The sequence below is a fragment of the Miniopterus schreibersii genome, assembly GCF_964146895.1.
Source record: "Miniopterus schreibersii genome assembly, chromosome: 2".
Lineage (NCBI taxonomy): Eukaryota > Metazoa > Chordata > Mammalia > Chiroptera > Miniopteridae > Miniopterus > Miniopterus schreibersii.
In genome coordinates this window covers 164,776,529-164,799,628 of record NC_138102.1, presented here as the reverse complement: position 1 = coordinate 164,799,628, position 23,100 = coordinate 164,776,529, and the positions used below count along the sequence as shown (strand labels likewise).

General features: G+C 38.5%; 2 protein-coding genes across 3 annotated transcripts in view; one reads left to right on the top strand and one right to left on the bottom strand.

Moving 5' to 3' along the window:
* DUSP16 (dual specificity phosphatase 16) overlaps positions 1-23,100 on the bottom strand; it is a 147,272-nt gene that overhangs the window by 102,874 nt on the left and 21,298 nt on the right. The window lies entirely within an intron of this gene.
* Positions 1,385-22,992, top strand: CREBL2 (cAMP responsive element binding protein like 2). Its single transcript, XM_081131059.1, has 4 exons — positions 1,385-1,696; positions 13,148-13,345; positions 14,571-14,715; positions 17,169-22,992. The coding sequence occupies exons 1-4, from the start codon at positions 1,682-1,684 to the stop codon at positions 17,171-17,173; spliced, it is 363 nt and encodes a 120-aa protein (XP_080987185.1). The 5' UTR covers positions 1,385-1,681; the 3' UTR covers positions 17,174-22,992.

Here is a 23,100-nt window from a genome sequence, read left to right as displayed (position 1 = left end):
TTTGGGAACTCTACCTCTGTTGAATTTTTTTAAAAAAATTTTTAAATATATCTTTATTGATTTCAGTGAGAGGAAGGGAGAAGGAGGGAGAGAGAGAGAGAGAGAGAGAAACATCAATGAGAGAGTCATTGATAGGCTGCAGCCCGCAACCCGGGCATGTGCCCTGACCCGGAATTGAACCCCGATCACCTGGATCCTAGGTCGAGGCTCAACCACAGAGCTACGCCCGGCTGGGCTACCTCTATTGAATTTTAGAAAGGTTTGAAAGGAGTTAAAAGGCTCTCTAGAATTACATTAATGAACACACAACCTTTGTCACGTTCTTATTGGCCTAATATAGGCTAAAACAACAAGTTCACTGACTTCATTAAATCAGGACACAAAGATAGTTATTTTTTTAATGGCTTTATTGACATATAATTCACATACCATAAAACTTATTTAAAATGTACAATTACGCGGGTTTTAGTATATTCACAGAGCTGTGCAGCCATCATCAAATCAACTTGACAGCATTTCATCGCCTCGAAAAGAAACCCAGTACAAACCCAGTACCCAATAACAATCACTCCCCATTCCCAGCTCCCCTCCCTCCCTGTTGTTCCCCAACCCTCGCATCCCCTCCCCCTCCAAACACTCATCCACTTTTTGTTTCTTCAAACTTACCTCTTTTGGACATTTCTTTATAAATGGAATCTATATGTGGCTTTCCTGTCTGGCTTCTTTCTTTCAGCATGTTTTCCAGGCTTATCCACCTTGCAGCATGTATCAGTGCTTCATTCCTTTTTATGGTCTAATAATGTACCACAACTGGCCTATTTATTCATCCATTGATGGACATTTGGGCTGTTTCCACTTTCTGACTATTACGAATAAAGCTTTTAGGACAGAACAGTCGTGTGCAAGTTTTCATGTGGACACATGTTCCCATGTCTCGTGGAATGGCGGGCCATATGGTAATTAATATCGGGAGGGACCGCCAAACTGCTTCCCGAAGAAGCTGCGCCTTTTCAATAAGAAACCTTTAGGATACTCTCGGTGTCCCTGAGGAGGGCCTGCTCCCAGGGTCCCTACCTCAGGGCTGCCTCCGCCGGGCCCCAAACGCCTGACTCCCGCAGCCTAAGCCGCTGGAATCCAGGGACAAAAACCTCCCAGGGAGCGCTGTGTGGGAAACGCGGTTTTGGCCTCCCGCCTGGCCCCGCCCTCGCAGCGATGGCGGCCGGGGGAAAACAGCCGCTGGGCTGAGGCTCTGTGGACATTGTAGTTTTCTTCCCAGTCATACACGTACAGACTGCGGTAAGGAAAACTACAATTCCCAGAATGCCGCGGCGCTACCGCGACCGAAGGGGCCATTCCACGCGCAGCACTCCCGCCCGCCCTCTCGTCCGGGCAGCTCTCCAGGGCGTCTGTAAACACACCCAGACTGTCATGGAGGGGGAGGAGGGGGCGGTGGCTGCGAAAGGAGGCGTTTTGGACCTCCTCCAGGGTCCGCTCTGCCATTCCTGAACTGGTCCCTCGTCCCCGTGACTGTGGCATCAGGGAAGAGAACTGTTAGGCGAGAGGAGGCAGTCAGAACCATAGCCCCTTCTTCCCCCGGGGCGGGGGCCGGGCCGGGCCAGGCCGGCGGAGCCGGGGAGGGCAGGGGGAGGGAGCGCCTGGCCAGGCTGGCCTGCCTGCCGAGATGGATGACAGTAAGGTAAGTCCTGTGGTTTGCACGCGCAGCTGCCGCCTGCTTGTCGCTAAGTGCTGGTCCCGCCGCTGAACCTCAGCTCTGTAGTCCGTGCCACCACCAAGAAACACCTGCCGTAGACATCCCCGCGCCTTCAGTTATTACCCCAGGGTACCCAGCCCGGAATTCAGGGAGCAGCGGGCTGTGTTGTTCCAAAACGGGCCCTCTCCTCTGGGAAATTTTCACTCCCAGGGCAAGCCTGTTTGTCAGCTTTACCAGGTAGTGCCAGCCCTAGTCCTTGCCTTGCCTACCGAGATAATTGAAGGAATTACTTTGCTTTCCCTTTTTGCCTTCCCTTGCCCCCTCCCAGCCTCTCTTTAGTTTGGAGATCTTAAGTAGGATACCCTGAACCAGCCCTGTTTCCCTTGACTGTTCCCCTTTCTTCTCTCCTGCTACCTTACTCAATGCCCCATTCATATAATCAGTTCACTCCCCCTCTGAGCTATTTTCCTGTGGTTGGTTGGAACACTCTGCTAAGCTCCTGTTGCTATTCGTCCAGAGTCTGGAATCTAACCTCCTCTGGAAAGCCTTCTCTAAGAAAAGCAGTGAAGTCTTTCTTGTTAATCTGAATAACCCATCACCACGCCCTTTCTCTATCTAAATCACTTATCCTTATGATGATAAGATCTCAGACAATGCTCGTTATTGGTAATTCGTATGTATAACTTACTCTTTTTTACTTTATGTCTTTCCACATTAGTGCTCTCTAGCTTTATTTCATGAAGATAGGGACGGTCAGCTTATTGATCATCAGACTTTCCGGAATTTGCCAATTTTTGAAGTGGAAATTGCTCCTTCCCTATGCTATCCAGAGGTCTCACTTTCCATAATCTCCAGTATGCTGCTGGAGATAGCTTTTTTCTTTGTTTGGGTGCCCTTTCCCCCCTCCAGGTAACCAGTAACATTTTGCTGCTGTCCAACTTTTGTTTCACCTATCATCAGAGAGATTGAAAAGATTTCCAGCTTCTCTGTACTGCTTTGTGTTAGTCTGCATTATCTCCTCTTCCTGTTCCTGCAGAAGGCTCTGAAGAAAGCGATAGACAGAAGGGAAAGCCCAGCGCAGTATTCTGGAATTGAGGCTCACCTAGAGAAACAGTCTGCTTCTGAAGTAGCAAACCCCTTGTAATAGGGAGTGGTATTTCCAAGACAGAAAGGGGGAGTTCTGAAAGTTTTCCAGAAAAAACAGAAAATAACTTTTCAAAAAAGCCTTTGCTAGCTTGATCTTTCTGTTAATTTTGAACTTAAATCTGCATACTTATCCATTATCTTTCCCAGAAAATAATGTTATGGCTGTTTAAGAATGCCAAAATAACATTGTTCTTTAATTTTTTTAAAATTTGAGACTCTCGCAGAATAGTCTACATAATTTTCAGTTGTTTCCTTTTCACACCTTTGAAACAATCACTCTCAAAGTCTTCAATAATCTCAAACAGTCCAAGAAAAATACATAGGCTTTCGAGTTATTTTACTTACCTATAAAGTCACATAGGAGTTATTTCTAGAGCTAGCAAACTGTATTGGGGGTTATACAATTTTATTGTTTTGCCTAAAAGAGTGAATTTAAAATTGGGGGTAGACTATTCATTGCTTACTTCCTGTAGGGTCCATAGTTACTCAAAATAAATTCAGTTTTCATTCTTTATTAATTCATTGTTTTTATGAAAGAATTTGGAAACCAGCAGTTTCTTAAATCTTTTAATGATTGTGGAAAGCAAAACCCATTTCAAATGTCTATGGATGAATAGTGCCTCTGCGAATACACTACTTTCACTTGGACTACATGTCATAGTTTTGGGCGAGTAATATTTAAATGCCATGTAAAAAAAGACTGGGCTGCTTTCAGCAGTCAGGCAGTGTCAAACGGCCCTTAAATAAGACTTCGGCAGCTCCCAGTCCTGCCTTTTTCTGTGCTCCAGTTGTTAGAGTCCTACAAAATTGTATTGACTTCCTAGTACATACATACATACATACTCATGCAAAACACACTTCTCCCTCACATTATGTATGGGTGATGGAGTCTCAGGTTCCACTTTCCCCTGTATAAGGGAAGGTGACGGTTGGGGCTTGGAAGTATGGCAGCTGTGCGGGTGAGAGCACAAAGGATGACAAACACTGACAGCTAGACCAGGGCAGCAGGAAGAGGGTGGAGTGAGCAGGAGCAGCAGTGATAGGCAGTATTTGAATGAACAGTCAAGAAACAGGTGATGATAATGTGAGGACCTCCCTTTATAAAGATTCTTTATCCTGGCAATGAATGAGTTTGCCAAGAGCTCTCCAGATTCTGCCATCTCGTTTCCTGGAGTAAGAGCAGGAACGATTTGCCTCCCTAGTGTCTAGGATTGTGCCTGGTGCAGCATAGAGTACTAGTTGTTTTTGTGTGTGTGTGTTTTTTAATATATTTTTGTTGATTTCAGAGAGAGGAAGGGAGATGGAGAGAGAGAGAAACATCAGTGATGAGAGAGAATCATTGATCGGCTGCACACCTCCTGCTGGGTATTGAGCCTGCAACCCAGGCATGTGCCCTGACGGGAATCGAACTGGGATCTCCTGGATGATAGGTCGATGCTCAACATTGAGCCATGCCAGTTGGGCGAGTACTAGTTGTTAATAGTGACTAAATTGAATTGGAACAGAGTGGCATTACGGAGAATGCCCCGATGTACTTGGGCTTTATTAGTCAATGTGCTTCATTGAGCCAACCAGCCAGAGTATACAGATGATAGCAAATGGGAAAAATAAAGCAAGAGCTATATGGGATATCTAAAAGTGAGGGCTTGGGAAAGTGCTAAGTAGCAGAGTCCAAATACTAACAGTAGATCTCTACTGGGTTAGTTGGGAAGGAACCAATCTTGGCTAAGTTATTTAACCTTTCTGAACTTCCATCCTATCTGTTATGTGGTCTATGCCTTCTTCACAGGCTTTGTTAAAGATTAGATAAAATGCTTCGAGTACAGAGTCTAACACATTGTAGGTACTCAAAAAATGTTATTATTAGCAGTGACTTCCTTGGTCCTTAGCACAGTGTAGTAGGCACCTAACATGTTCATTTTACTAATTCTTAAGTGTGCACTGTTGTGTAACATTTGCAGTTCTTTACTCCTGCACTACTACCCTTTGTTCCTAACTGTGCTCCCAAATGGGCAGGGGCAATGGGATGGGACATGAAATGAACTTAAACTGTGCCCTAACTATCAGATTATGTGAGAAAGGTAGTCTCCTAAGCCCACCTGCATGTTCACTTCTAGGGAAAAGTGCTTGTTCTTATGAAAGTCTTTTTTCCTGGATTGGCAGCATTCAGTTACAAAGATAATTGAAATGTGTTATTTTCAGAGGCTTTGATCATAGACAGAAGGTTCTTGTTTTATATTTGACTTTTATGTTTATTGAAATGAATGAATGAGTAAATTGAAATATCCTAGACCAGATGTGTTCCTGCCACAGACTATGAACTAGTAAAAGGCCACCATACTTTATTGCCCAGTCTGGCAGTTTGGGGCATCAAGTTCCAACTGAGGGACTGATGAAAGAGTGGGCCAGCTGCTGGTCACAGTATGCTTCTATGGGCTGTTGTTCTCCATATTGTACTTCCTTTTTACCTATATGACATATGGTTATCTGTAAATGAGATTTCTCACACCTTCCTTAGGTAATAAGAAAGTTCTTCTGTTCTATTCAGTTGTTCTGAGTAGTGCTGGTTCTCGCAAAAATTTTAAGTTGGCCAAAAATATCTCTTTGGCATTCCCAGACCTGTCCTTTGGCCTCTGAAGTCCCTTCTATTGGCCCCTTAGCTGTCTTCTGCTGCAGTTGGAGCTACCCTCCTTGGACAGTACCACAAAGCTCAGACATTTTCTGCTTTTTCTATCCTGCCGATACTTTCCACAAGACTAAGACAAAGAGCCAGCTCATCTACTAAATAAATCCAACAGTAAATATTAATATTTTAATATGCCTTCCTTTCTCATCTAGGGTACATGCACATTTTAACTAGGGTCCCTCTACAGATAGTTTAACCCTAGGGGGTAATTTTAATACTACACAAACCAGTTGAAATTTAAATAATGTTTTGCTTTCTTTTCAGAAAAGTTTATTTATTCATTAATTCATCAGATATTTGTTGGACACCTAATATGTGCCAGGCATTGTACTAGACAGTATAGGTACAAAGATCAGTAAGAATTTATAACTATTCTCAGGAACTTACCTTTCAGTGGGCTAGGCAGACACATAGAAAAATAATTACGATATAGTGAGGTAAGAAATGAGGGCACTAGAGGCAAAAGTGATTTTGGGGGTACTAGAATGGATCCCTGTCTGGGTATGTCAGATATGGGTTCACACATTAGGAATGAATCTGTAAGGAAGAATAGGAGTCCCCCAGGAAATGGGGAGGGGGGAATATCCTGTACTAAAGCATATTGCACTGGCAAATAAGTATTTTTGCTACAAGCTAGAGCAGGAATTGACAACATCTTCTATAAAAGGCCAGACAGTAAATATTTGTTGACCATGTGATCTCCGTTGCAATTACTCAACTCTACCATTAGAGCACGAAAGCAACCGTAGTCAGAATGTATGAATGGATGTGGATGTGTTTCAATAAAACTTTATTTACCAGAACAAGCAACAAGCTGGTTTTGGCTTGCCAGCAAGGCTATAGTTTGCTGACTTCTGAGCATAAGGCACAAGTAGAGGTGTGGGCAGAAATATGGATGGAAGATAATCGGGCTGGATCGTGATATGCCTGGCAAGTTAAGCTAGGAAATTTGGGTTAGTATTTTTTAAAGTGGAATAAAGAAGACACTGGCTGAATCAGACTCTTTGGGACTGGGGACTGGGAATTTTAATTTTAATAGGCTCCACAGTTGAGTGGCTCATATGCTTACTAAAGTTTGAAAACAGAGGCCATAGATATTGGGGAGCCACTGAAGGATTTCAAAGCACAGGTGACAGTATCAGATTTGCGTTTTCAAAGAAAAATGCTAATGGCTATATGGAGAATGGATTAAGGAGGGTAAAGATGTAGGAACTGGGATAAGACTAGAGGCAGATGGTCCAATTAGGAAAGAACGTATAACCAGAGTTCAGATCTCATTTTTACCACTTTCAAGCTATGATTTTGGACAGGTTATTTCATCTCTTTAGAACTGAAATTTTTTCATCTATAAATAGAGTGTGTTAAAAAAACAAAAAAACCTTATTGAGTTATTGTGAAAATTAAATGTACTATATATGTGAGCCCATATCAAAAGAACTTAGTACATAATGGGTTCTCTGTAAATGCTAGTGCTCTCTGACTCTTTACTAGCTTGGTTAGATTGCTCAGAAGAAAGTCTGGAACTGAAGACCACATTAGAGCCTGTTATAATGGAGGCTGTGGTTGGGCAGCATGCATAAAACCCTTCAAGTGTGAAGAATGTGGACAGGAGAGAGGGACAGAATCATCAGAAGAAGCTGAGGAATAGGGCCTCACAAAGTAAACTGAAAAGGAGAGGTTAGTGATACAGAAGAACCAGAAAAAAGGGGCTGTTATGCCATCTATCTATGGGAAAAGAGAATTTTAAAGAGGGGACTTAGTCTACAATATGAGATGCTCCAAAATGTTCACGTAAGCAGTGAAACAGTAACCATAGGACTTGGAAAATAGATTGTTTATGAACCTAGCAAGAGAAGTTTCAATGAAGTGAATATGGCAGAAGCTGAAATGTGGTGGAGAAAAAGATGGATGGGAAAGAAGCAAAGGCAGTTAAGTATAGACCACTCTTACGGAGTCGGTTCTTAGCAGTTTCAGGCATTGCTCAATATATGTACTAGTATATTTAGCTTCAAACAGTGATAGCTGGAAGTGGGAAGGGGTATAGGGATTGGGAGAGGCAGGAGTTAACTCTCAGTTCAGAGGTGCCTACTTCATTGTTTCTCCTGTGGACTAGAAAAACTGGTAGAAAGCTTAGCAGCAGGAAGATATTAAACTTTCTCTCTTTCTGAAGATCTGATAAACATCTGATAAAAAGCCTAACCCACAGCTGGAGAGGAAGTTATAGGTAACACCAAATGAAAACGCAGCTGCTTGTTTTTTTTCTTTAAAGTGGGAAAGAGCAGTGGTTGGGGCACATTCATATCTATCTTATTTTTCTTTAATCAACTGGAGATAACTTTTCACTTTATGTTTTTAAAAGAAAAGTGAAACAAGCCCTCCTGCTGTTTTCCTTTTCAGCTGGGGCTGATGCTACCACTTGATGTAAATACCCTAATTCTCTTAGACTTAACAACTTGAAACTTGTGTGAGTTGTCTTAAGAATTAGAGCTTTAGGATGTATATAAATATAAAAAGCATGGTAAAATAATAAGAGTCCTTAATTGGTTTTTTAGATTGTGTATCCCTTATGAGAGAGATTTTTAAAAAACTACTTCTATAAGTTGTTGGTAGTTATATCAATTTAAATCAATTTTTAAATATTGCTAATTTTTCTTTGTATTTACTTATGCAATTATCAATGTTTTAATAAGTGCCTGGTTCTGGGCTGGACACAGTGGAGGTTATAGAAGTATTAGAAAACATAGCTTCTGTGCCTGAGGAGCTCTCAGTACTGGAAGAGATAGAACTTAAATCTGTGAAGCCACTAAAAAACAATACAACATAAACTCAGTGTGTTATTAACTATATGTTACAGAAATTTGGAAAAGAAAAATAATGGGCAGGGGTGGCCTCAAAGAAAGAGGGCTAGTGCTGATCCTAACCAAAGAAGGTATTATATTTGCCATTTGGGATGGTGGGGGGATGGAGAAGGAACATTTAGAGAAATGTTGAGAAATAAGTAGAAATGCACGGGATGGGGTCCCTAAGGAGACTGGCTTGACTTGATATGGAGGCTGCCTGTTGGGAATAAAGAAAGAGAAGATTGGGTTGGTGAGAGGGAACTTGGATGTTACAGGATGAATGGTGGCTCCTAAAAGTGTATATCCATATTAATCGCAGGAACCTGTGACTATCACTCTATATGGTAAAAGTGAACATTACCTTATATGGCAAAATACTGTGATAAGGGTTTTGAGAGGAAGAATTTATCCTGGATTATCTGGGCAGGTCCTAAATCCAATGACAAATGTCATCATAAGAGTGAAGCAGAGGGAGATCTGACAGACAGATGTGGAGGCAGCGTGACCACAGAGGCAGAGATTCAGTAATGTGGTCACAAATTAGGGAATGCTCACAGCCCCAGAACCTGGAAGAAGTAAAGGATGGATTCTGTCTCCCCTGGAGCCTCCAGAGGGAGTGCAGCCCTGCCAAACTTCTGGCCTCCAGAACAGAAAGAACAAAATTCTGTTGTTTTAAGCCACCAAGTTTGTGGTAATTGTTACGACAGCCACAGGAAACTCATATACTGGATATGGTGACCTACTAAGCAGTACTGAGTCTTCTCTTGAGTTGGAGAGTGACATGGCCAAAGGGCCATTACAGTTCATCCTTTCTATAATGATCAGGTACTACTTTTTTACAATGAAAAAAATACAATTAAGTAAAAATACAGTAGTTATAAACTGAAAAGAAGGTTCATTTGGCAGCTTTTTGCAAGATGGATTACCTAGGGAAGTGGGAGTAGAAAAGGAGAGATGGTAGGGAGACCCATTGGGAACCTATTGTAATAATCTGTGAGTGGGGCCCTGACTAATGTAGGTGGTAGGAATAGAAAGGAGGAGCTAAATCAGAGATTTTATAAAGGAGTAAATTGGCATGACTTCAGTGGGTGGGTGCGGAGAGTCACAATGGTAGAAAATTTCAAGGAAGCATAAAATGAAAAGGTTTGTTACTTAACCTCACCACTGCCTCCCCAAGTGCTAATGCCACAGTGAGCTGGATTAAATGAATGACTACATAGCATTAATATAGCAATGCATATGAAACGCCTGTCGGTTTTAGGTAGAGCCCTTTAAGGGGATTGTATGATCAAGTTAAAGAGTATTACCTGAGAACCTGGAGGGGAATAGTCGTGCTTGATGATAGTGAGTTACCCTGTGACACGTTGCTATAATGCAAACCCTTGAGTCTAGACCCTTCTCTGACATTGAAAATCTCTGGACTAAAATTTTGTCATCTGTGAAATAAAGAGATTGCTGTGCATATCTGTGTGTGTGTGTGTGTCCACTACCAGCACTCCTGTATATATAATTATCTTTCCCTTTATAATGTTATTGTTTATGTCATGTCTGCTGTGTTTCACAAGTCTAAATACTTTAAAAGTAAGGACCCTGTCTTATATTAATATTTCTAGAGTTTTACAGTGTTTGGGGCATAGTGGATGTTCAATGAATGGTTGTTGAATAATGGAGTTAATTTTCCTGCTTTATCTGACAAAGCTGAGGATAATAGTTTACCTCACCTGAAATGGTGTGAAATAACTCAAGGCCTTGTCCACTGTGAATGCTCCCTCCCTGCACACCCTGACTTAGCCCTAAATTTATGTTGTTGTTCTCTAAACTGATTCACGCACCTTTGGAATAGGATTTAATCTGGACCCTGCAGGCTTCCTCATTTTCATAAGCCCCTAAAGAGCATGCAGCCACAATCATGTCTCCTCCTCCTGCGGAAGTTAAACCTGTTGACTGGGAAGCCTGTGCCCTCCACACTCTGGCCTTTGCAGACTGTTCTGTCTCTCTAGAATGGTTACATTCAGAATTATCAGAACTCTCTCTTAACTGAATCCAGTAGTTTTATCTTAGTTCCCAGCCTTTTGAACACATAAATTAGAAACATTTAAAAATCATAAAAAATGCAGATGAGAAGAAAAACTTCCTCACAGAAGAAATAGGAGAGAGGGAGGGGACATTGTGGTTATCACTGAGTTTGTGAAACATAGATAAGAATGATTTTTGGCCCAGCATATTTAAGGAATTTGTGAAGTTGATTTCAGTTTTAGTTTCTGGTTCCTAGATTCTAATTAACTTCCCCTATTCATCCCCCAATCTTTATGGCTTATGAAATATATTAAGTTCCTGAAATATATAAATACTGTAGTTGGCAACTAGTATAGTGACCTACATTTGTATAATACCTTTTTCTTTACAAAGTGCTGCCACACATTATTATATTTAAAATTTACAATAATCCTGTGGTGCACTTGACTTTCTTGAAAACTGATACACTAGTCAGATTTTAGCGGGCACCCAAAGCCAAAGAGTTGGTCTATTCCTGAGGAAAAGTTAAACTAGAGAGGTGGTATTATGTGGCTTTAAATGTAATTTTACAGGAGGTGACATAAAATACAGGAACCCTTTCTAATTAAAAAAAGAAGGAATAAAATAGTTCCAATTTAAATATTTTACTACCATGAAAACTAAACAAAGGGTTATAACTTTTGTTTGATTTTTATGACTGTGCTAGGTTTGCTTCAAAAAATCAATGAAGTCTGTGAAGTACTCTGTGTTCTCTTGGTGGCTTCTCTTGGTGGCTACTCCTGCATTAATTTAAAAAAACAGCAATATAGATAGTGCTGTCTGATAACTCATTTTATGACATAAACAATAGATGTGATTACCATTTATTTCACTATAGATATGAGTTTATGCTGTAAATATATTGCTTTTAAATAACTGTAGCAAAGCAAATACAGTTTGCTTTAATGTAGGGCGATTTCAGAATATTTTATTAAAATTGTGCAATTGATGTGATATGAGCATAATTTAAAATTTAGCCCATGGTAATATTTGGATCAACTAGTCATCCTGGAATTGCTAATCAAATATTTGACCCTGAGGGAAAATTTCCTGAGACGTATATTGTTATACTGGAATAAGAACGTGCTGATGCAGAATAGAAAAGCTTTAAAAGACCAGTTCTTGAGAAGTTGAATTTGGGAGTAGAACTGAAGCAGCTAGTTTTAAAAATGGTGCTGGAAAGGAAAGATTTTTTCCCCTTGGAGTATTCAATTTCATTTCAGAGCCATCCTATGAAATGCTAGATGCATTGGTTGGCCATTATGTTGTGATACAGGGTCTGGTAAATGTGGCCGGTCCACATTTAAAGTGTGGTTTGCTTAACCTAACCATTACACTTAGTAATGATCTGATCTTTATAGGGTACTGGATATTGTTGATATATGATATTAGTAGTGATTTCAAACATACAAACAAACAAATCAGAGTTTTTATATCCAAATGAATATTGATCCTTTAAGTTTTGTTATCTGGAAAGGTTTCTACATGTATTCTAATGATCTGCCAGTGTTTGATCTGCATCTTCTCTTTTAGAATGTCTTTAAAGCCTCTGCAATATTCCTTTCAGTGTACTGAAGCTACACTTTTATTCTCTGAGGGCAACTTTCAGAAAGAACTGAATGTCATTCAGAACCTCGTCAGATAAACAAAGCAGATAACCCAGTTGTTTGGGAATCTAAAGAAAAATGTGTTGCTCTAAAATAACATAGCCTCTAAAGGCATAATGTATTGTGGCTTGTGAGAAAGTGACTCCTAAAGCACTTTCCAAAAAAAACTTGTTCATTGGAATAAGTGTACCCCCCTTTCAGGGGGACTGCTTTAAAGAAAATTTATTTGATGTGTAAGTTCAAGTTCATGTATGTAAAGATTCATCATCTTTACCTCATAGTTACATCTTGTTTAAGAACTTGGGGAGGTTTTAAAGCTAAACAATGAAGAAGATTAAGTTACTTTGCCAGTCACCAAAAAATTATGCGTATGCAGGTGAATGAATGCAAGGAGAAATCTCTTGAGACAGCCTGGAGTTATAATTATAGGCTTCTAAAGGCAGGAGAGCAGTATCCTGAAGATTTCAGGGACTTCCTGTGTGTTCCTTTCAGCTCAACAAATTTGGAGAGGGAATTTACAGCCAAATTGCTTAGGATACGTATTTGTTTTTACATACACATAATTTTACATATAAATTTTATATCTTTTCTAAAAGAAACATTTAAAAATCATAAAAAAATACAGGTGAGAAAAAGCTGTTTATAATACACCTATCAGAGAAATTCTCGTTGACCTTTTGTTGACATCCTTTCCTCTGTGTTGTTTTATAACATTGAGATCATGCTGAACTTACAATATTGAATAGTGATTTTCTTTACTTATTATTTCCTCAAGTCAATAAAAATTCGGCAGTCTTTTAGTTTTTATTATCCAGCTACATATGGTTTATAAAGTTTACTGTTAAACTATTTAAAGTTTATTATTGAAAAAATAATGAAAACTTATATTATTTCTTCTTTCACATTCATGGTATCAAAAGTACCAGAAAAAAATTACACAGCAAAGCCTTGTAAGGCATTTGATGGGATTATGCTTTTTTAGTTCCATAGGCTTCATTAATTTATTATTTATAAATGTTTTCCTTGCTAGTATGCAGTCATAGTCACTTTCCTAGACACAGAACTAAGAGAAAAAAATTATTTCTTCTCTCTCTGGCTGAAGGTGGTTGGAGGCAAAGTAAAGAAGCCTGGCAAACGTGGTCGGAAGCCAGCTAAAATTGACTTGAAGGCAAAACTTGAGAGAAGCCGGCAGAGTGCAAGAGAGTGCCGGGCCAGAAAGAAACTGAGGTATCAGTACTTGGAAGAGTTGGTATCCAGTCGGGAAAGAGCCATATGTGCCCTCAGAGAGGAACTGGAAATGGTAAGAAAGTCTTTCAATAAATGCATGAAAAAAATCAGCCTAAGCTTCGCAGTCAAATAAATATACATTAAAACATGCAGAAACCAGTTTTCACCTATCTATCTAGTTGACAAACATGGGAAAGAATATTCATTGGTCAGCCAGGATGTAGGCAAATAAGCATTTTCATACACTACTGGTAGGAGGAGAATATACATGACTATTTCACTGAGGGATTGTTTATGATAGAAAAAAAATGGAAAATAACCCAAATGTACAACAATAGGGGACTGGTTAAATACTACATTATACTACATTCATATATTGGACTACTTTGCACCCAGTAAAAATCACAGTGCACCTATATATTTATTGATGTAGAAAAACATTTACAATATATTGGTAAGTGGAAAAAGCAATATGACAGTATGTAACAATATAATACTATTTTTTTAAACATTTATTTATTTAGCATATTTCATTCTTTCATTTATTCATTCAGATTTTGGGTGGTGGCTGTAGAAATGTAAAAGAGAATAGGTAAGAGAGAATTGAAACCCCATTAGTGTGAGCTCAAGGGAGGAGGCGACAGGTTGGAGAAGAGAGAGATAATACTACCATGATAATTACAAAACTAGGGCAGGCTACCTCTGCTTTTTAGAAGGTAAGAAAATAAGGTTGGAGCATAAAGAGAGTTCAGACATATACTAGTCAGTAGATTTTTTTTTTTTTAGTATATTGAATTTGACTTATGCTATAAATTATTTCTCATCTCTACAATATAAGCCACTTTAAGGCGTAATCTTTGTATACCCCAAAGCTTGTAGTACACACTCAACACTCTGGTAGAAAGTAGATGTTTAGTGAATGTTTATGAAAGAGAGAAAGGAATTACAAAAGTATTTATTTTAGCAGTAGAAATAATAATGTGACCATTAGCCAAAAGAGATGAATTCTAATTAGTGGCATACTGTGGGAAGATGTTCTTTTAACCAGAGGGGCCTTTTTAATCTGAGCAGTACTGCAGTATATCACCAGAAGATTCAGCAGCAGTTTTGCACCCTCTTGTGAAAGATGGCAGGCTCATCCATGTCCTGGGTTAGAAATAGGAAATACAATGGAGGCTGGGATTCCCAGCAGCCAATTTGACCTCTCGGTGTAGGGGTTCTTATATCAAGCATTTCTACCAGTGGTTCCTGAACTCTGACTAGTAAAATTTTACTTAAACATATTTTCTATATTTCAGTACAAGCAGTGGTGCATGGCAATGGACCAAGGAAAAATCCCTTCTGAAATAAAGGCCCTACTCACTGGAGAAGACCAGAGCAAATCTCAGCAGAACTCAAGCAGGCACGCGAAGGCTGGGAAAACAGATGCTAACAGCAATTCCTGTGAGTACAATACTTGCAGAGTTTATATAAATGTAGAAGAGTGTCTTAAGGTAGGATTTTTATTGACCACTTTCCTCTCTATGACTTTTTTCCCTCTGTATGTCTTTAAATAAATAAAATGGTGATGTTGTTTGTAATACACTAATAGGCAATTGAAATGGTTAGATTCTAAATATTGAAATGCATTTTACATGGGGTCTATAAAGAACAACTGATAAACTAATGGAAAATTTTTTTATTAAGTTTACCTAGTCCATAAATGGGAGTGTACCATTCTAGTTATTGTTAATAATAATACCTTTTATTCGTATTTTGATTTACAGCTTACAAAGTATTTTCACTTAAATTAAGTGTCTTAAGTATTTCCTCCAGTAATTGTGTGAAGGAATTACACTCTTCATTTTGTAGACGAAGTAAGGCATACCTTACTTACCCCCGGCTGAGGGGTAAGTAAGGTATGCCAGGCCCTCATCCAGTCCAGGCTCTGTCTTGTATAGTCGCCCATCACTAAAGAATTTGCTTGTTAAGGTGAAATTCACATAACATAAAATTAACCATTCTAAAGTAACAATTCAGAGGTATTTACTACATTTAAATGTTGTACAACCACAACCTCTTTCTAGTTGCAAAACATTTCATCACCCCAAAAGAAAACCCTAAACTCATCATTAAGCAGCTGCTCACTACTACCCCTTCCTCCCGCCCCTGACAACTGTGAATCTGCTTTGTGTCTCTATGGATTTACCTAATCTGGATATTTCATATAAGTGGATCTACAGTATGTGACTTTTTGTGTCTGGCTTCTTTCAGTTAGCATAATGTTTTCAAGGTTTATCCACATTGTAGCATGTACCAGTATTTCATTCCGTTTTATGGCTGCATAACATACCATTGTATATGGATTCCACAGCTTGTTTATCCATTCACTCATTGATGGGTTTTCTTCTGCCTTTTGGCTGTTGTGAGCAGTGCTGCTATGAACATGCATGTACAAATATGCATTTGAGTAACTGTTTTCAATTCTTTTGGGTATATACCTAGAAGTGGGATTGCTGGGACATATGGTAATTCTATATTTAACTTTTAATTTAACTTTTACAGGAACCACAAACTGTTTTCTACAGTGGCTGAAATATTTTACACTCCCACCAGCAATATATGAATCTTCCCATTTCTCTGCATCTTGTCAACACTTTTTATTTTCCATTTTAAAAAACTACAGCCTTCCTGATGGGTGTGAAGTGGTGTCTGATTGTGGTTTTGATTTGCATTTCCCTACTGACTAATGATGTCGAGCATCTTTCCATGTGCTTGTTGGCCAGTTGTATATGTTCTTTGGAAAAAAAAGTCTCTTTAAGTCCCTTTCCTGTGTTTTAATTGAGTTCTTTTTCATTTTGTTGTTCAGTTGTAAGAGTTTGTTATATATTCTGGATTCTATACCTTTATCAAACATATGATTTTCAGATGTTGCTCCCATTCTGTAGGTTGTCTTTTCTCTTTCTTGATAATGTCTTGGGTGCACAAAAGGTTTTAACTTGAAGGAAGTCCAGTTTATCTATTTTCCTTTTGTTGTTCGTGCCTTATATGTCATATCTGACAATTCATTGCTAAATCCAAGGCCATGAAGATTTACCGTTATGTTTTTTCTAAGGGTTTTTTAGTTTTAGCTCTTATATTTAGGTCATTGATCCATTTTGAGTGAATTTTTCTGTACGGTATGAGGTAGGGGTCCAAATTAATTCTTTTGCATGTGAATATTCAGTTGTCCCAGCACCATTTGTTAAGGAGACTGTTCAGATTTTAGAATGAAGGTGTCATGTCATTGATTTCTTCATTATTGTGATTGCTTTGGGAGCACTTGAAAGTGTTATAAGGAAATGTTATGAACTTTTTACCTTTTGAGAAAATTTTACAAAATTGAAGGATTAGCTTGTTGGTAACTTTTATTAGATGAGGTAACATTTGCTTAATCTAAATTGAATTAAGAGGAAAAAAAGGCAAATCAGCTCAGTTTTCTTTCAATCTGTATTTTAAAATAGCCTTCTTATAGATACCAAACTTTAAAAAAAATTTTTTTTTATTTTTTTTTTTGGGGGGAGAGAGAGAAAGGAGAGAGAGACAGAGAGAGAGAAAGAAAGAAAGAGAGAGAGAGAGAAACAAACAAACAAACAAACAAACAAACATTGGTTTGAGAAAGACACATTGATCAGTTGCCTGCCGTACACACCCTGACCGGGGATCGAACCCACAACTCAGGTATGTTGCCTGGTGGGGAACTGAACCTATGACCTTCCAGTGCATGGCACTATGCTCCAACCAACTGAGCCACACCACTAGCCAGGGCTAGATACTAAACTTTAAAAAAATTTTTTTCATGCATTTTAAAACAGATTAACTAAATTTCATTGACCTTAAAAACATTCTTACATTGGTAACTTTGATTTATTTTTCAGGGTGAAGATCATGTAAAATGATGAGTCAGTGATTGGAGTCAATATCCTGATTCCCATGAAGGATGAATGGGCAAGATTGTACTTGGCTCCATTTACTACCTACTGCTCCATAGTCATCTCTGTAGATCTGCAGTTTCTACCAAATGTGTGATCATAGATCTCAAAGGATTTTGCTTTAACTTTTAACACTTAGAAAATTTACAAACATTCAGACCTGTTCTGGTTGGTATTGCCACCCATGGCATTTAACATGTTGCAATGCTTGAAAACACAGGAGTAGAGAAAATGGGTAAAGATTGTATTTTTGCACCTTAACTCCACATTGCTTTATTGGTTAATTTATATTCTTTCCATTGTAATTGTATGTGTATGTGTGTTTAGGTGTCACTTCCTTTCATGTTTTTGATTGCCCTGCAAACAGAAACCAAATAGGCTGATTACTGACTAAGTTCTTAGCCTTTATGGACCTAATTTTTCTCTTTATATGTACTTGAGTAACGTCTGTTTTCTGCATGAACCATTAATTCTCCTGTGAGCCATTCCAGCATAAGCTGTGAATATATATTAACCAATATATACATTTCTATTTTTATAATCCATAATGATATGCCTGTTTTAAATAGTGTACATGTTAACAACATCTATCAGGAAAGCCCTCAAGACAGCCTCTATTTAAAACTTTCGTTGCTGTCGTCTCAAACTGTATTTATAACAGTTTGCTAGCGCCTAATCCATACTTGGAGAGTAATCAGTCAAATTTTATTTTTGAACAAGAAATAACCTTTTAGGCATTTCAGCAGTATACAACATCTTGACAACCCAGAGTGTATATGTATTTATGTGTTTCTGTTGTATGTCTATATGTGTATGTGGGGAAGGCAGGAGTGAATGTTCACACACATTTCCTTGTGTAGTCAACTAACTTGGAAAGTTTTCCTAAAGAGAATAGACTAAAATTAGCTGCTGAGATTGAGTTTCTGCCTCAAGAGATCTGGAACAAAATGAGGGGAAAATTGCTGGTAGACCAATTGCTATAGCCATAACTAGAACACTTAGTTTATTCCCTGATATGAGTTTCCTTATGAATGTGTTCTGAGCCAGAAAGAAACACAGTAGGTGTGCATCTGGTTCAGCCCCTGCTATGCCTCCACTCGGGAGTGAAACACTGGAGCTAGAGTTATGCACAGCACCACACCTAGGAGGTGCCCAAGGGCAGAGTAGTCCTTTCCAGTTCCCATCTCTGTGACACTGTCTTCCTGACCACCAAATGGAGGGATGGTTGAGGAATCCAGCTCATACACTCAGATAGACCTAGGAATCTTTTGATTTTCCCATTGAGACCCTCTCTCTTCTCTTTCTCCTAGTTAAATGAGGAGTTATGTTCCCTGTTGCTGCTAAATTATAATTGTCCTTGGCTCTAATGAAGCAAATATTTTGGCTTCTAAACAAAATACGTTTTGTTATGAAATGGTAGTTGAAGAGGAGGCATCATATTCTACTTTGTCTGTGAGGTGGAACATGAGATGGACCACATAGTTTCAGATAACAAGGTACTTCCCCCACCCCTTCTCTTAGGCTATGCATTTGAATAAAGTGCCTCCCCTCAGCCTGAGTTCCTAAAGGTCTCTTGTGCTTAGGTTGTAAACTCGGATCTCTAGTCCAGTCCTGTGTGACTACTGATAAACCACTAGCCCAGACTGCTGGGTCTCTCTGTGTTTTGGTGGACGGGGTGGGGTGGGGGGTGGTTAAGAGTATTTAATTTTTTTTAGGATCATAAATATAGATAAAGGATTGTTAATATTCAGGCCTTCAGAATTTAAGTGTTTCAAATATAGTGTTCAGGTTGTAATGGGTCTGTTTTGCCATCTAGCCTACTCAAATGTATATTTTTTATTTTGCAAAACAACCCAAGATGTACTCTATGTTACTTTGTTCAGTACCTTTTGAATTCCCCGGAAGAGTTGTTTTCAAAGCAAACATTCCAAAATGAATGTGGCTCTTCAGTGGAATGTCTCCATTGTGCTTGAAGTATTTCTTCTCTGGCTATCATTTTAAATTACAGGGTCAGGTATCTGAGATACACCTCCAACCCCAGTATCTTTACAAGAGCAGTGACTTTGTCCTCAGGTCAGGTAGAAGATGTATAACGTTGGGGGAAAGTAAATTACAATTTATTTGAGTTTATTCCTAAACCTTATCTGTAAATTACAATTTATTTGAGTTTATTCCTAAACCTTATCGGTATTTTGGAGTAGATCAAAACCAAGGAACTGTTCCTTGGTTTTGAAAAGGAAGGTTTTGATTGCTTTGGGTATTGTGCTCACTGCATGCTTTGGCCACTTGAAGCACATTAATAAATGTCACTGATTAAAACAGCTGGAGCATATCTTTCCCCATTTCAGTTAGGGAGCAGCATACTTAAATCTAGCCTCTCTCCCCTACCTATAATGCTGGCTGAGAGGACACAGAAGAGGGTGAGACAGTGAACTCAGTCCCTCTGGAGCAGTGGTGTTCTCCTTGCTCTCTGAGTCACAGAGTTGTTGTTTTTTTTCTTTTTAACCCAAAGAAAGGAAGGTAAGGGGGGAAATGTGTTTGTATAGTTAGACCAATCATAATCTGTCACTAATTTAGCATAGACCTGCCATATATTAGAGCGACTGAATATAATATGGAATAAGTTTGACCAGGTCAAGTTTTAGGATATGGTTGAAGTTCTTAAATTTTTTTTCTATTTTACCTAAAATCTTTTTATTGTATTTAAATCAGAATCTATCTTATTGCAGTAAATTCATGTAGCAGTTTACCAGCTAATTGGCAGTATTTATCAGCTTCACCATTTAGCATTTTCTTTTATCATCTTTGAATTATGATAGACTTGATCTGGCTTATTACAAAAAGTGTAGGTTTAAACTGGACTTGCCTTTAGTTAAAATAAAGGGAAATATAAATGCTGTATTTCACAAGAAATCGGTTGCTTATTATCAATTACATACTTAGTTTTAAGGGAGAGGAAGGTTACTGTTAAACCACATGTTATTTTGGGGCATTGAAGGGATTTTCTTTCTCTGAAGAGCATTGTACAATTATATTTTTATGAAAAATAAAATATCTTCACCAGGAATATCTGAAATTGTCTGTTTACGACACTGACTTATCTCTCTGTAAGAACAGAGTAGTAAAAAAGAGTGAGATTTAGGCAGGAAACTGGTTCTTGCATCCATTTTCTGAGTTACCTTGAATTATTTAATCTTCAGCCTGTTTCCTCATCTATAAAAAAAAGTGGGAGGGTAACTTTCATAGAGTAAGTAAGTGGTAAGCTGAATACGAGTTATGAGAAACCGTTTCTTACATAGTAGAGAATTACATTAAATTTAAAATATTCACATATGTCTGGGTTTGACTATTGTTAGCTTTTAAATCACTGTAGATTAACATTTAATGAGTTGAAATCTAAATATGTAGTGTTGTAGATATCATATTTCTGAAGACCTTTTAGCTATATCATGTCTACCCCTAGAATGGTACATAGTTGGAGGCTCTTTTTAGTAATACAGTAGTCCCCCTCACCCGTGTTTTCACTTTCCGAGGTTTCAGTTACCCTTGGTCAACCACAGCCTGAAAATATTAAATGGAGAATTGCAGAAATAATAAGTTTTCAATTGCCTGCCAGTCTGAGAAGCTTGATATCCATGCTATCCTGCTCCCTTAGTGAATTGTCCCTTTAGCAGCATTTCCACCTGTATATGCCCCCTGCCTGTTACTTTAGTAGCATCAAAGTTATCGGATGGACTGTTGGAGTATCTCAGTGCTTGTGTTCAAGTAACCTTTATCTTAATACTGACCTCCAAGCACAAGAGTAATGAGGCTGGCAGTTCAGAAATGCCAAAGAGAAGCGCCTCCGTTAAGTGAACGATGAAAGGTCTCCACTTGATAAGGAGAGAAAAAAAGTCCGTGTGCTGAGTGAAAACAAATCTATCCGTGAAATAGTGAAAAAGGAAAAAATCATCATGCTAGTTTTGCTGTCGAATCTCATCAAAAGTTACAGCCACGATGCGTGATAGTGAAGACAGGAAAAGCATTAAATTTGTGGGTGAAGGATAGGAACCTAAAACGTGCTCTGATCAACAGCAAGGTGTTGCACCAGAAAGCACTGAGCCTATACGAAGACTACAGCATGGGATCCCCTAAAACAGGTGACCACATTCACATAACTCTTATTACAGTATATTGTTATAATTGTTCTATTTTATTATTAGATATTGTTAATCTTGTATTACCTAATTTATAAATTAAACTTTATCACAGGTATGTATGTATAGAGAAAACATAGAATGGATAGGGTTCAGCACTGTCCATGAATTCAAGCATCCACTAGGTGTCTTGGAACGCACCCCCCTCGGATAAAGAGGGATGACTGCACTGGTTGTCAACCCTGAAGTAACAAGGTCAGCTAGCCAACATGAGTACAGTAGGGAATGGCAGAGGAATTGCAGTTCCGGACAAGCAAACCAGAGCAAACCATAGACAAGTCGAAAGAGACTGGAAACAAATGGCCACTGGAAACAAATGACTCACTAAATAAATTATTGTACATCCTTATAACGAAATACTATGCAGCCATTAAAAAGAATATTATGCCACATAATATAATAGCCACTATTATAAAAAAAGATGAGAAATAACACATGTTGGAGAGGATGTGGAGAAAGGGGAACCTTTGTACACTGTTGGTGGGATTGTAAATTGGTGCAGCCACAATGAAAATAGTATGGGGATTCCTTTAAAAATTTAAGGATGGAACTGCCTTATGACCTGGCAATTCCTCTTCTGGGTATTTATCTGAAGAATATGAAAACACTAATTCGTAAAGATACATGCACCCCTGTGTTCATTGGCAGCATTATTTACAATAGCCAAGATTTGGAAACAACCTAAGTGTCCATCGATGGATGAATGGATAAAGAATATGTGCTACATTATATACAACGGAATATTCAGCCATAAAAAGATGAAATATTGCCATTTGCGACAACATGAATGGATCTTGAGGGTATTATGCTAAGTGAAATATACGTTAATGGAAGGAAACTAGACTTTTGTACACAAACGTCAAATTGTAATGTACACCCAAGGTTGGGTGATGAATGCCTGCCCATCCATCCCACTGGCAACCTTAGTTGCCATGGGACAGGGTCTCACTTTCACCTTCCACAGCTGTAATAGCTTATAGAAACAAACAAACAAAACAGAAACAGGTGCTGTTCTAGATCTCTACCTAAGTCCTTAAATTACACTGAGTTTCAATGTGCGGCTTTTTCAGCTGCAGGTTTTTTAAACCACAAAACTAATAATTTCTAAATATAAGTATATTCCTCCCTTTGTCTCCTAAACAGTATACTCATATTTTCTCTTAAAAAAAAAAAAAAAGGCCATAAACCATTCTAGTAGTTTAAATTTTTCTTCAAAATAAATTTAAAAGTTCCTTACAATATTTGTGTTCATAAATTTGAGTCTGGGTTTTGACTGTGTTTCTTTCCACTTCCACTCCAATTATCAAATAGCTTTTTCTTTTAACATCTTGACTTCAGTTTCCCTTGATTTCACTTATAATTCACTTATAGTTTAACTGAAAATATACAATTATTATATGTTTAAGCTACATAGTTGCCTACAATGAACTATGACCAAGAGCAGCAACTTAAGTCCCATGGCGCTGGTTCTTATGTTCTTCTAGAATGAACAGTTAGTCAAAACTGGTTTTCCCCCATCAGTTCTCTCTATTGCATGAGTGGAAATCCCAACAGAAGAATGATAATAAAAGTAAATTCTCAAGTATTTTGTGTATCCTGATTTTAGACCATTCCTTCTAAAGAAATATTTCAAGGGGGGGGAAGTTCCCTTTGGGGTGAATGGTGAATAGAAGTTGCTCTGC

Bases quoted from the DNA above. Each gene is read 5' to 3' on its own strand.
- CREBL2 (XM_081131059.1), top strand. The intron at 13,346-14,570 runs GTAAGAAAGTCT...TCTATATTTCAG, and splicing joins TCAGAGAGGAACTGGAAATG to TACAAGCAGTGGTGCATGGC.